The sequence below is a fragment of the Bison bison genome, unplaced genomic scaffold, assembly GCF_000754665.1.
Source record: "Bison bison bison isolate TAMUID 2011002044 unplaced genomic scaffold, Bison_UMD1.0 scf7180017864320, whole genome shotgun sequence".
NCBI lineage: Eukaryota > Metazoa > Chordata > Mammalia > Artiodactyla > Bovidae > Bison > Bison bison.
The window spans coordinates 1,022,478-1,038,207 of NW_011494892.1; the positions used below are offsets into that span (position 1 = coordinate 1,022,478).

A 15,730-nucleotide genomic window follows, 5' to 3' on the forward strand; every position below is an offset into this window, starting at 1 on the left:
GGAGGGATGCTGCAAACAAATAACACTGGCGTGCGCTCGCAGTGCCTCAGCCACACTGGGTCTGCCCCCGCTCACGGCGCGTGTAGCCTCCCTGCCCACACTGCTCGGGCTCTAGGTTGTTCCGCCAGGAACAATCCGAGGCTGGCCCTGGGTTGCGTGTACCTCCCAGGTCCAAGCCGCTCAGGTTCAGGCACTCGGGTAGTCCTCAGAGGCACAGACTCAGTTGGGCCTGAGTTTTGTGCTCTTCCCAGGTCCGAGCAGCTCATGCTTATTTAACTTATATGCAGAGTACATCATGAGAAATACTGGGCTGGAAGAAGTACAAGCTGGAATCAAGATTGCTGGGAGAAATATCAATAACCTCAGATATGCAGATGACACCACCCTTATGGCAGAAAGTGAAGAGGAACTAAAAAGCCTCTTGATAAAAGTGAAAGAGGAGAGTGAAAAAGTTGGCTGAAAGCTCAACATTCAGAAAACTAAGATCATGGCATCCGGTCCCATCACTTCATGGGAAATAGATGGGGAAGCATTGGAAACAGTGCCAGACTTTATTTTTTTGGGCTCCAAAATCACTGCAGATGATGCTTGCAGCCATGAAATTAAAAGACAAGACAAAGTATTTGGGGATGGGGACCTGCTCCCCAGGAAGGGAGTCATGAAGGAGGAAAAGTTTCCACACACTCAGAAGCCCTCTCACAAGGGGGAGTCTTGGAAGGGCAGCAGAACCTCAGAGAGCAGTAAAACAGTGGGTACTCAGAAGGCAAAACAAAGAGAATTCACCACAGAAATTTTGCTGAATGGCACTTCCCAGCTGAGAAGCGGCTCACACACTCACAGTTGCTTTAGAGTGGGGGATGGGTACAGAGACTTGGGTTTCAGGGGTCAGACTTCAGGAAAAGGACTGGGGTTGATTGCCATGAAGATACTGTGAGGGAGCTAGTGTGACACAGTGGAGGCAGACCAGAGAAAAGCCTGAGCTCAAGAGAAGGAAAAAACCATTCCCATGGGAAGGCTCTAACTCTGCACTCTAACTCCACCCGCTAGCAGAACAAAGGACTCCACTTTAGCGGATGCCAAAGAAGGAGGGTGAGCCAGCTGTGGTCTGCAGCTCCAGAGGTAGAAAAGTAGGCTTGAGTGCCAAAGGTGGAAGGTGGGAGGCTGCTACTGTTTTGGCCCCAGGGATTGCAGCTACCACCAAACTATGAGTGGCTGCAGGTCACTGCCCACGTCTTCCTGGGAGCCTAAGTGACTTGGCTCTACCAAGGTTGTTATAACCCAGGACCAACTGTTCTGGGGAAGTGCGAGACCTGCCTCAGATTGTGGCAACCTCCCTCAGGTACCAGCCATGGCAGACAACCCCAACACAGCCCGACTGTGTCTACTGTACCCCTCCCTCTCTCCACTTACAACTGAGCAATTGGGCCCTAAGAAGAGGCTACTTAAACCCCCTCATGTCTGGGCAGAGAACATGCTCTGGAAAGGAACATATAGCAGAAGTGGGCCCAATTGGAACACCAGGAACTCTGCGAGTAAAGGAAAAAGGGGAAAACTGCCCTTACAGTTGCAGAGAAGTGGATTAAATCCCCACAATTAGCCTGAGATTGTGGAATGTAGGGGCAGTTGTAGACTTTGAGAGCAAGTACAAGCTGAATCAAGGCAAGATCTGAGACTGAGCTGACCCCACACAGTCCACAAGAGGTCCAGAGACCTTTGAAAAAATCTTGGAGTACTTTCTGAGTAGGCAAACTGACTAGTCAGGGGAAATGAAAACATTCACAGACAAGCAAATATTAAGAGAATCCAGCATCATCATACCAGTTTTACAACAAACGCTAAAGGAACTTCTCTAGAAAGGAAAACGCAAAAGAAGGAAAAGGTCTACATAAAAAAAAAAGCCAGAGCAGTAAATGAAATGGCAATAAGATTATATATATCAATAATTACCTTAAATGCAAATAGACTAAATACTCCAAGCAAAAGATATAGATTGGCTGAATGGATACAAAACTAAGACCAATACAGTCTGAATGGACTAAGACAGGGTTTTCCAGAATACAATAGCATCTGAATCACTAGACTGAATAAAGAAGATCTACCCTCCCCAGTGTGGCCAATATCCAACCTGTTGAAGAGCCCTAGTAGAACAAAAGTGTATAATGAATGTGAATTCTCTTTCTTTTCTTGAGCTTGGATGTCCACATTTTATTCTCTTGTACAGGTTCTCAGGCTTTCAGACTCCTGGACATAGACCTGTGGCCCCCAGTCTAAGGTCTTGGAACTCAGGCTTAATTATGCCAGTGACTTTCCTGGTTCTCCAGCTTGAAGACAACAGATCATGGACATACCAGCACCCATAATGGCTTAAACTAATTTCCATAATAAATCTTCTAATACATGTATAGATACACACACACACACAAATACATACATATGTATATGTATACACACAAATACATACATATATATATATATAAAAAAAAAATATATATATATATAAAACCTCCCTTTGATTCTGCTTTTCTGATGGACCCTGATTATACATACATACATACCATGTAGTAAGAAAAGCTTAGTGATCACCCAGATAGATTGTAAAAATTCATGTTTTATATATCCCTATGTGTACTTATAGGAGTTATTGATTCAGTAGTGGATATTCCTTTAGGAGCTGGAAAAAGATTCCGTGCAAATGGAAATAAAAAGAAAGCAGGAATAGTAATACTCATATCAGGCAAAATAGACTTTAAAGACCATTACAAGAGACAAGGAAGGACATTACATAATGATCAAGGGAGTGATCCAGGAAGAAGATTTAACAATTATAAATATAGATGCACCCAACATAAATAAGGCAAATGTTAACAACTATTAAAGGGGAAATCAACAGTAACACAGTAATAGTGGGGGACTTCAATATCTCACTGACACCAATGTACAGATCACCCAGACAGAAAATTAATAAAAAAGCTTTTAATGATACATTGGACCAATTTTACCTAATTGACACCTACATGGCATTTTATCCAAAAACAATAGATTTCACATCTGTTTATCTTCTAAATAGATTTCTCAAGTGCATATGGAACATTCTGCAGGATAGATCACATCTTAGGTCACAGATCAAGCCTTGGTAAATTTTTAAAAACTGAAATCATTTCAGGCATCTTTTCTGACCACAGCAAGGTAGATTAAATTGGAAATGAACTACAGGAAATGAACTATAAAAAACACAAAGACATAGATGTGAAACAATATGCTTCTGAAGAACCAACAGATTACTGAAGAAATAAAAAAGGAAATAAAAATATTCAGGGAAGCAAATGACAAAAATGCAATAACTCAAAACCTATGAGATTCAGTAAAAACAGTGCTAAGAGGAAAGTTTATAGTGATATAAGCCTACCTCAAGAAACAAGAGAAACAACAAATAAACAGCCTAATGTTACACTTAGAGGAACTAGAAAAAGAACAAAAAAACACAAAGTCTGTAGAAGGAAAGAAACAATAAAGATCAGCACAGAAATAAATAAAAAAGAAAAGAAGGAGAAAATAGCAAAGGTCAATAAAACTAGACACTGGTTCTTTGAGAAGATAAACAAATTTGACAATTCGTTAGCCAGACTCATCAAGAAAAAAGGGAGAAAACTCAAATCAATAAAGCTAGAAATTGAAAAGGGAGAAATTATAACAGATAACATAGCAATACAAAGGATCATAACAGACAAGTACAAGCAACTATATGCCAATAAAATGGACAATCTCGAAGAAATGGACAAATTCTTAGAAAAGTATAGCCTTCCAAAATTAAACCAGGAAGAAATAAAAAACTTGAACAGACAAATCACAAGCAAAGAAATCAAAACTGTAATTAAAAAATTCTCAAACAAAAGCCCAGGCCAGATGACTTCACAGGTGAATTCTACCAAATGTTTAGGAAGAATTAACACCTATCCTGATTAAACTCTTCCAGAAAATTGCAGAGGAAATAAGACTCCCAAGGTCATTCTACAAGGCCACCACCACCCTAATAGCCAAACTAGACAAAGATGCCACAAAGAAATAATAATAAGGTCAATATCACTGATGAGCATAGATGCAAAAATCCTCAACAGAATTCTAACAAACAAAATCCAACAACTCTTTAAAAAGATCATACATCATGATCAAGTAGACTTTATCCCAGGGATGCAAGGATTCTTCAATATATGCAAATCAATCAATGTGATACATCATATTGACAAATAGAAATATAAAACCATATGATCATCTCAATACATGCAGAGAAAGCTTTTGACAAAACACAACATCCATTGATGATTAAAAAAAAATTCTCCAGAAAGTAAGCATAAAAGGAATATACCTCTACATGATAAAGGCCATATACAACAAACCCACAGCAAACATTATTCTCAAAGTTGAAAAATGGAAAATATTTATGCTAAGATCTGGAAGAAGACACGGGTACCCACTCTCACCACTATTATTCAGTGTAGTTTTGGAAGTCCTAGACACAGCAATCAGAGAAGAAAAATAAATAAGAAGTAAAACTTTCACTGTTTTCAGATGACATGAAAACACTAAAGATGCCACCAGAAAGTTACTAAAGGTAATCAATGAATACAGTAAAGCTATAGGATATAAAATTAATGCACAGAAATCTCTTGCATTCTTATATACTAATAATGAAAAATAATAAGTAAAAATTAAGGAAACAATCCCATTCACCAATGCAACAAAAAGAATAAAATATTATAAATTTTTATATATCTAAATATACCTAAAGAGACAAAAGATCTATATGCAGAAAACTATAAGACACTGATGAATCAAAGATTATACAAACTGATGGAGAGGTATACCTTCTTGGACTGGAAGAATCAGTATTGTGAAAATGACTATTACCCAAAGCTATCTAAAGATTCAATGAAATCCCTGTCAAACTACTATGGTATTTTTCATAGAACTAAAACAAATAATTTCACAATTTGTATGAAAGCAAAAAGACATTTTATAGCCAATGCAAACTTTAGAAAGAATATACAGCTGGAGGAATAAACCTTCCTGATTTTAGACTATACTACAAAGCTACATTCATGAAGACAGCATGGTACTGGCAACAAAACCAGAAATATAGATCAATGGAACAAGACAGAAGGCTGGGAGATAAATCCACGCACCTATGGGTACATTCTCTTTCACAAAGGAGGCCAAAATATACAATGGATTAAAGACAGTCTCTTCAATAAGCAGTACTGGGGAAAGTGGGTAGCTACATGTAAAAGAATGAAATTAGAATACTTCCTAACACCATATACAGAAATAAACTCAAAATGAACTAAAGGCTTAAATGTATGACCAAAAACTGTAAAACTCTTAAAGGAAAACATAGGCAGAGTACTCTTTGATATAAATCACAGCAAGATCCTCTATCATCCACCTCCCAAAGTAATGGAAATAAAAACAAAAAATAAACAAATGGGACCTAATTAAACTTGAAAGATTTTGCACATGAAAGAAACTATAAACAAGATAAAAAGACAATCCTCAGAATGGGGAATATAATAGCAAATGAAACAACTGACAAAGGATTAATCTCCAAATTATATAAGCAGCTCATGCAGCTCAATTCCAGAACAAACAACACAATAAAAAAGTTGAGAGAAAACCAAAGCAGACATTTCTCCAAAGAAGACATACAGATGGCTATTAAACACATGAAAAGATACTCAACATTGTTCATTATTAGAGAAATGCAAATCAAAGCTACAAGTTATCACCTCACACTAGTCAGAATTCAGTTCAGTTGCTCAGCCGTGTCCAGCTCTTTGTGACCCTATGGACTGCAGCACGCCAGGCTTCCCTGTCCAACACCAACTTCTGGAGCTTGCTCAAACTCATCTGCAGCGAGTCAGTGATGCCATCCAACCATCTGATCCTCTGTCATCCCCTTCTCCTGCTTTCAATCTTTTCCAGCATCAGGTTCTTTTTCAATGAGTCAGTTCTTTGCATCAGGTGGCCAGTCAGAATGGCCATCATTTAAAAAAAGCTGCAAACAATTAATGCTGGAAAGAGTGTAGAGCAAAGGGAACCCTCTTGCCCTGTTGGTGGGAATATGAATTGATACAGCCAGTATGGAGAACAGCTTGGTTATTGCTTTAGGAAACTAGGAATAAGACTACTGTGTGTGTGTGTGTGTGTGTGCACGCGCGCTTAGTCATGCTCAACTCTGCGACCCCATGGACTGTAGACTGCCAGGCTCCTATTTCCATGGGATTTTCCAGACAAGAATAATGGAGTGGGTTGCTATTTCTTACTCCAGAGGATCTTCCCAACTCGAGAATCAAATCTGCATCTCTTGCATCTCCTGCATTGGCAGGTGGATTCTTTACCACTAGTGCCACCTGGAAGCCCCATGACTACCATATGACTCAACAATCTCAATACTCAGCATATACACTGAGGTAACCATAATTGAAAAAAAAATACATGTACACCCAATGTTCATTGCAGCACTATTTACAGTAGTTAGGATATAGAAGCAGCCTAGATGTCCAGTGACAGAAGAATGCATAAAGAAGATGTTGTACATATATTACACAGCTATTAAAAGGGATGCATTTGAGTCAATTCTACTGAGGTGGATGAAATTAGAACCTATTATACAGAGTGAAGTAAGTTAGAAAGAGACAAACAATATCATGTATTACTGCATATATATTTGGAATCTAGAAAGATGAAACTTACGATCCTATTTGCAGGGCAGCAAAGGAGACACTGACATAAAGAACAGACTTTTGGACACAGTAGGGGAAAGAGACGGTGGGATGATTTGAGAGAAAAGCATTGAAACATATACATTACCATATATAAAATAGATAGCTATTGGGAATTTCCTGTATGATTCAGGGAACCTTAAGCCTGTGCTCTGTGACAACCTTAAGGGGTTGGATGGGGTGGAAGGTGGGATGGAGGTTCAAGAGGGAGGAGACATATGTATGCACATGGCTGATTCATGTTGAAGGATGGCAGAAATCATCAAAACATTGTAATTCTCTTCCAATTAAAATAAAATAAAAAATTTAAAAATAGTTTAGTATTACTGTGAATACTTATTACAATGGCTCATTTTGTAATATAAGTTCTTTAATAATTGTTTCTAGATTCAATGTGTCAATACTAATTAACACCATGCATCTTAAATAATGAACACCTAGAATCAGTCAGTCCTAGGTCTAGAAGCTCTAGGATAAATAAATTGCTTATTGTTCCATGGAATATAAACATAATACATAATAAAAAGCTGTAAACATGTGTTACATGAATGAAACATATCATTGGGACCATCTTTCTATTGAGGCAGCTGAGTCTTTGAAAGATTCAATAATTTATCTGTTTTCACACATGGAAAGCAGTAGAATTCAATATGCTGTTTGAAACCATTCTTTCATTTCTTCATTTTACTTGCAAACTTTACAGGAAAAAAATAGTGAAAACTAAAAATGTTGTCCTTAAGAATACTAAGTACTGAGTAGCTTTATAAAAAAGCAACTAAAAATTTGAGTCTTTTTAAAGAACTTCACATTCCAACCTAAGTGGCATTTCAGTCCTTTGAAGTGAAACTAAGCATACATGGAAAATACAGATACATTTTTTGGAAGTTACAGAGAGTTAGAATTTTGCTTAATATAAGGGGGTAAAAGAGGATGGGCTCTTTAGAAAAGTGTCGTATATCTTATCCTCAAGCTCATTTGCGAAGAGATTATGGTGTTAGGGATGACCCAGATTGTTTTCAGTTCTGCTACCATAGATTCTGAACACTTTTGCAATAAGATAACATAGATATGCACTGGTCATAACAAACATCCTCTTCCAACAATGCAAGAGAAGACTCTACACATGGACATCACCAGATGGTCAATACCTAAATCAAATTGATTATATTCTTTGCAGCCAAGGATTGAGAAGCTCTAACACAGTCAGCAAAAACAAGACCAGGAACTGACTGTGGCTCAGATCATGAACCCCTTAATGCCAAATTCAAACTTAAATTGAAGAAAGTAGGGAAAACCACTACACCATTCAGGTACGACCTAAATCAAATCCCTTACAACAGTGGAGGTGACAAATAGATTCAAGGGATTCGATCTGGTAGAGTGCCTGAAGAACTATGGGCAGAGGTTCATGACATTGCACAATAGGCAGTGATCAAGAATGTCATCAAGAAAAAGAAATGCAAAAGGCAAAATGGTTGTCTGATGAGGCCTTACAAGCAGCTGGAAAAAGAAGAGAACTGAAAGGCAAAGGGGAAAAGGAAAGATATACCCATTTGAATGCAGAGCTCCAAAGAATAGCAAGGAGAGATAAGAAAGCCTTCCTCAGTGATCAGTGGAAAGAAATACAGGAAAACAATAGAATGGGAAAGACTAGAGAACTCTATAGAAAATTAAAGATACCAAGGGAATATTTCATGCAAATATGGGCACAATAAAGCACCTAACAGAAGCAGAAGATATTAAGAAGAGGTGGCAGGAATACACAGAAGAACTGTACAAAAGAACTTCATGACCCAGACAACCACGATGGTGTGATCACTCACCTGCCTGGAATGTGAAATCAGGTGGGCCTTACAAAGAATCACTACAAACAAAACTAGTGACAGTGATGGAATTCCAGTTGAGTGATGGAATTCCATCCTAAAAGATGATGTGAAATGCTGCACTCAAATGCCAGCAAATTTAGAAAACTCAGCAGTGGACTGCAAAAGGTCAGTTTTCATTGCACCCCAAAGAAAGGCAATGCCAAAGAATGTTCAAACTACCGTACAGTTGCATTCATCTCACAGGCTAGCAAAGTAATGCTCAAAATTCTCCAAGCCAGGCTCCAGCAGTACATGAAACGTGAACTTTCAGATGTTCAAACTGAATGTAGAAAAGGCCGAGGAACCAGAGATCAAGTTGCCAAACTTGATCATCAAAAAAGCAAGAGAGTTCCAGAAAAATATCTACTTCTGCTTTATTGACTATGCCAAAGCCTTTGTGTGGATCACAACAAACTGTGGAAAATTTTTCAAGAGATAGGAATAGCAGACCACCTGACCTGCCTCCTGAGAAATCTGTATGTAGGTCATACATATTGATTCCAAATTGGGAAAGGAGTATGTCAAGGCTGTATATTGTCACCCTGCTTTTTAAACTTATATGGAGAGTACATCATGCAAAATGCTGGGCTGGATGAAGCACAAGTTGGAATCAAGATCACTGGGAGAAATATCAATAACCTCCAATATGCAGATGACACCACCCTTATGGTAGAAAGTGAAGAAGAACTAAAGAGCCTCTTGATGAAAGTGAAAAAGGGGAGTGAAAAAGTTGGCTTAAAGTTTAACATTCAGAAAACTAGGTCATGGCATCTGGTTCCATCATTTCATGGGAAATAGATGGGGAAACAGTGAGAAAATTTATTTTCTTGAGTTTCCAAATCACTGCAGATGGTGACTGCAGCCATGAAATTAAAACATGCTTGCTCCTTGGAAGAAAAGTTATGGCCAACCTAGACAGCATATTAAAAAGCAGAGATATTACTTTGCCGACAAAGGTCCATCTAGTCAAAGCTATGGTTTTCCCAGCAGTCATGTATGGATGTTAGAGTTGGACTATAAGGAAAGCTGAGTGCCAAAGAATTGATACTTTTGAACTGTGGTGTTGGAGAAAATTCTTGAGAGTCCCTTGGACTGCAAGAAGATCCAACCAGTCTATCCTAAAGGAAATCAGTCCTGAATATTCATTGGAAGGACTGATGTTGAAGCTGAAACTCCAAAACTTTGGCCACTGTATGTGAAGAACTGACTCATTGGGAAAAACCCTGATGCTGGGAAAAATTGAAGGCAGGAGGAGAAGGGGACGACAGAGGATGAGATGTTTGGATGGCATCACCAACTTGATGGACGAGTTTGTGTAATTCCAGGAGTTGATGATGGACAGGGAAGCCTGGTGTGCTGCAGTCCATGGGGTCACAAAGAGTCAGACACAACTGAGTGACTGAACTGAGTTAGCTGATCATAGATCCTAGTTGGCACATTAGTTGGAATATAATATATATCCACATCCACCTAAGGATTATAGAGAAACTATCTATAAAAAAACCTCTGTGTGAAGCAATTTTCACAATGTAAATGATATGGCTGTTCCTCATATGAAGAGTTCTGAATCTTGCTTCAATTCCCAGCAAGATGGCAATTATGCAACATCAGCATCAAGCCCAAAGCAAGTTGCAACTTTGGGAGCAAAGAAAAATCTGCAACAGAAAATTCTAAAAAAGAAAAGCACACTTAGTCAATAGGTTTAGAGAAGGGAAAAAATGATCTTATTAAGGCATGGTGAGGGTTTAGTCACTAAGTTGTGTCCAACTCTTGCAACCCCATGGACTGTAACCCATCAGGCTCCTCTATCCTTGGGATTTCCCAGGCAAGAATGCTGGAGTGGATTGCCATTTCCTTCTCCAAAGGTCTAAAACCATGTTAGTTTCATAACAGGAATCTAAATAACAAAGGAGGCTGAAAAAAATTCAGTCATTTCCCCAGGCTTGATGCTAGTATACCAATTTTATTTAGCTTTTCCATAAGTGAACCAAAAAAAGAAATCTTTAGGAAACTTAAGGTTTTGCATCTAAGCATATTTATCTGTGTAGATAGGATCAAAACAATTTTTGAAGGTGTGGATGGGCAGGAAAGCAACGAATTTGCTTAAAAAGCAGAAAAGACTTGAAAAAATTTTAAATGTGCATTGAGCATATTATATAATATAATGTATATTTATGATAATAGATTCTTAGAAAACTGTTCAAATAAGATCCAAGAACATTATAGAACTGTAGGTCAAATATCAAAAATATTTTAAATATGACAGGAGAAAGCATTCTATCTTTTTAAAAATATAATGTACCTATATCTAGAATTCTAAATATAGTTCTCATCACTGTACCTTAGGAAAGAGTTAATGGGCTAGAAGTAAACAGATGTGTGTTTATTTATATAAATGTGTATCACATACAATTGTTATCATTATCACATAGAAAAGCAAATGAAGTTCTGTCATGTAAAGAAAAAGTGTAAAACTCTTCAAGCCTGTAAAAATGAAAACTTAGGAGTTACTATTATTCAGTCTGCAATATAATTATGTATGATAAACAACTTTTGTTTTGTGCTCACTGTATTGTAAGCACTATGCAAAGCACTTTACATGTATTAAGGCATTTAATCCCACCACAAAATCTCTTCCATATGGTATTATTAATGTCCAAATGAAACACAAAGAAGTCCAATAATTTACTCCACATGACATGGGTAATTAGCAGTAGAATCGAGATTAAAACACAGACATTTTGACTTTAGGGAATGTACCCTTAATCACTGCTTGTGAAACACAAACCTAATTTTTTAACATTGATAGAGGCACTTAATGAACTGGAAGAAGATAAATTTGAGCAAATAAAAATAAGTATAAAATAAACTAAAAACCTTGAAATCTGAAAACAAATCTTTGAATCCTAAAAGAGAGAGCACTTTTCAGATATAAAAACAGAATTAAGAAGTCTTTATAAAGTTGCACAGACAATATGATAAAGCAGGAAAAGTAGGGGAAGTTGTGGAAGGTAAGTCTCTAGCATTGAGCACAGTGGCCTCCACCAGCCACAGCTTCCCCTGTGCCACGCTTACTGCCAACACACACAGAGGCTGCAGAAGATGAGGAGCCTCTTGTCTCACCCCATCTGGCATTCATTTCTCTTCCACATTATAATGTGGAAGCATCAGCCTTTTGTGTCAACTTATGTGGATGTTTTCTGTATTGAGTCATAAAGCATCTACAGGGCAGATAATAGATCTTACCCAACTCACTTGGCATATCACCCAACTCAGTACCACACTCAAGGTTTTTGATAAATAGATTTTAATTTTGATAAGTAGATGTGCTGCTATTTTACTCAATTTCACAGTTTCATACACCCATAGGGTCTATTTTGAGGAATAAGAATGTGTTTTTGATCTAATATCTTTTCATTGATAAGAATTTGGCTGAACACATGACTCCGTGACATTGTTTGGAATAGGGAATGTCAGTAAAATATTCTTTAGAGAATATCATACCATATCTAAGGTTAATAACAGTTCATTTTTACTGAAGACTCTGACAATGAATTTGTTCAGGTTGGGGACATGACCATTCTGGGCATTTTCTTTATGCACACAATCTGCTCTCCTGAATCTATTGAGCCTTTAGTTTTTGCAGTTAACCTCATGCTGTTGCTGCTCACGTTACCAGAGTATCTGGTATGGAACACAATCATTGTCCATTTCAAGGCATCAGTTAACTGGTAAGGGATGTCACACACCATCTTCCTTGCTCCTTCCGTATTTTTTCTCTTCCTGAGAATATAACTCTATGCAGGAGAGCACAGAGGAGGTCATTCAGTGAAAAATTAGGTCAAGGGACACCAAGACTCACTTTTTTTTCCTACATCTATTAAATATAATGTTCCATCCCAGTTGGCAAGGAATTTTAACCCAAAAAATAGCATATCTTTTGTTGTAAAAACTGTGTACTGTAAAAACATATTGTTGGTTTTTCTGTTTTCCTAAGAGTGAACTATCAACATTTGGTCCACACTCATCTTGGGGAGAGCCTGACTTATAGATTTAAAAAAAAAAACTGGGTCATCTGAAATTCTTAACTAAAATCGTGGAAAGTGGGGGAGAAAACACAGTTCTGCCACAGTCTCAGTGTAGTAAAAGCTAATCCAGGATAAAAGTAAATAGTTAGAAATCAAAATTCCAGAAAGCTAACAATGTGCATACTAATTATTTTCTTCCTCTAAGTCATCACTTGCAGCTACAAGTTTAATTTCAGATTAATTTGTTCTATTACTCAAATATTTCTATTGTTTGATCCCACTGACAATAACAGGATGCTACTTGATAAATCACAGCCACTGCTCAGTGGGTCCCTTCTTCACAAAGTGTAACCTGGTTTTACTGTGGAAATAACTCATCTCCAGCTGCTTATACTCATCATACACAGCAATGACCCCATTCTTCCTTACATTTTTAGCTGTCTTCCCCACTAGATTGAGGAGTCTACTCTCTATTTTCCACTATTTCAAACACAGTACATTGGCCTACCATTGTGCCTCACACATGGTATTTTCTTAACTTTAATGAAAACTCACATACTACAAGTCTTGACTACAGCATGCCTCCCTGTCTACATTCATAATGATCTGTGAGAATAACAGAAGCTGAAGTTGGGTACAGATATGTTAAGGAATAATGAGAAATGCTACATGTTGGCAAATGAATTGCTTAAGATATTCTAGAGCAGATGAGTAATTATCACTAAAATATAATTTGAAAATGACTTCTCACCTTTAATCACTTAAGCTCAAAGCATTTTTTGTTTGAATGAAATAAAAACTTTGAGAAAAACAGATTTGGCTCTCAATAACAACCAAAATAGGCTTAAAAATTTTAATATACTTATGCTTCAAATGAAGTTATTTTAAATTATTAATCAAATCAAATACACTTTCCTAATGCAAATTCAGAATTTAGTTTTTATTACATTTTTATACTCAATGTGTCATAGAGAGTTTCCTCACAAACTTCCCCAATGCAGACATAAAGCAAGTATAACCATGTTGTCCTGATTCATTCTGGCACTCAAATAGTTTACATAGAATGATAAAAAGCTTTGCTGTTGATATTTAGGTAGATAATATTTTGATTATTAATTTCATACCTCCTTCAGAAGGTCCCCTTCATCATTCATCTCACACTGTTTTACTTAAGCTGGCTTTGGAAACCACAATATCCGTAACAAATGCATTCAACATGTATTTATATGTATACCCAAAACAAACATTGCAGATGATGTATTGCGTGGAGGCTTTTTCCAGAGGAATCTGGCAGTTAACAAAAGATAAACACCAGACTTTGATGTGTCATGCCCAAGGCACAGGACACCAGAAATGCACTCGAAAGGTCTAATCACAAATCCGCATTTATGCTTGACTCTCTGCAAACAAAGGACGTACAAAGCTTAAAACTATGCTGATCAACATTTTCTCCAACATACTGAAGTTTTTCTATATAACAATTGTATTCTGGAATAAAATCTATTGTTAGACTGAGACAATGAAATATTTTTTAGACAACTATGCTATCAAAGTCCACAGACTAAAGCACTGTTGGAAAATATACATGTGACAGACCCAGATTTTCACTAATATCCAACATCTACTCAGTTGTAATTTCCATTTATATTTTATTTTCTAGAATCACTTCTGGTCTCTAAATTAACTCTAGTGTCTTTTTGTATAACTATTGTCATCTTTCTTTAGCCTTTTCAATTCTCCAAATACCAGTCTCTGAGGAACCCTGGTCATTCTAACTGTGTACCATGTACACAGAATCATCTACAAGCTGCCTTACATGGTCCCAGAATCAGTCAGAGAAAATAGGAGATACTTTTTCAAAGGGAGGTTGCTGCCTTCCACTTCAACTTCAAGACTCGTTGAAGGGGTGGTAGGAGGCACTTTCTGAATGCAGTCAAACTCTGTCTATCCTCCTCCATGCATGAATTACAGTCTTCACAGCTGATTATTCCTGTCCAAGTCATATAAGTCTGAGGAAGTCCAGGCCAAACTCTAGCTGGTCAGCTGGGCCTGACTCTCTTGTTCTCTCTCTTCAGTTTCATAGTCATTATTTTATGTTTGTTGTAATCAACTCTAATTTTTCCTTTATTTCTTTGAAAATCTTTTGATCATCACTGCTTTTCTTTCCTACCTTATGAATGTAACTTCTTAGTTTACAGTCTTTGTTTCTTTCTAATCAAACTGCAATGTTAGATTCAAATATATTGTAGATAACAGTTGCTATATTGCCAACAAATTTTGATCTCTGTTATTAATTACTAAAATATATACCAGAAAGATTTTCATTTCTCTCTTCAAAATTAAATTAGGCCTATTTACCTGTTCATGTGGTTGTTTTTCATAATTTCTTCCAAATCTAAACACTGATTCTTTTTATAAAATTTAATTTTATATTAAAATTAATATAAATAAATTAAAATTAAAATTAATATAAATAAAATATATTTATTTTCTGAGGGCTTCTCTGATGGCTCAGCAGTAAAGAATTTGCTTACCAATGCAGGAGATGAGGGTTCATCCCTGGATTGGGAAGATTCCCTGGAGAAGGAAATGGTGACCCATTCCAGTATTCTTATCTGGAAAATCCCATGGATAAAGAATCCTGGCAGGCTACAGTCCAGGGGGTCCAAAGAGCCAGACATGACTTAGTGGCTAAACAAAACAAAACAAAACAAAGCCCAAACGTATTTATTTTGTGGTCTCAAGATGAAGTCAAAAGTTACAGCTAAAGTTTTCAGGTAATCTAAATTATTTCAAACACAACAATCTAAATACTTTTTGCACCCATAGCCATACTCTCTTTCCTTAGACCTCCAAATTAGTAACATTCTAATATTTGAGATAAAATGGAAAAATTGTGTCATAAAACAGAGTTGGTACATTTCTGACAAATAAATCAGATAAAGAATTAGATCTTATTTTTTAGAATTTAGTTGCTCTTCATTTATGAGTTTTCATGTTATGCAGAGCACTCTTACATGCCCAATAAATGATAAGCTTCACATCATTAAGTCATAGAGAT

At 37.0% G+C, this 15,730-nt stretch overlaps 1 protein-coding gene across 1 annotated transcript in view; it reads right to left on the reverse strand.

Moving 5' to 3' along the window:
- The window catches only part of LGSN (lengsin, lens protein with glutamine synthetase domain), a 67,776-nt gene extending 53,925 nt beyond the window's left edge, over positions 1-13,851 (reverse strand). Inside the window, exon 1 of the mRNA XM_010852990.1 lies at positions 13,794-13,851. Coding sequence (XP_010851292.1) covers positions 13,794-13,823 — 30 coding nt within the window. The 5' untranslated portion in view covers positions 13,824-13,851. The remainder of the gene's footprint in view (positions 1-13,793) is intronic.
- Between the last annotated feature and the right edge of the window lie 1,879 nt (positions 13,852-15,730).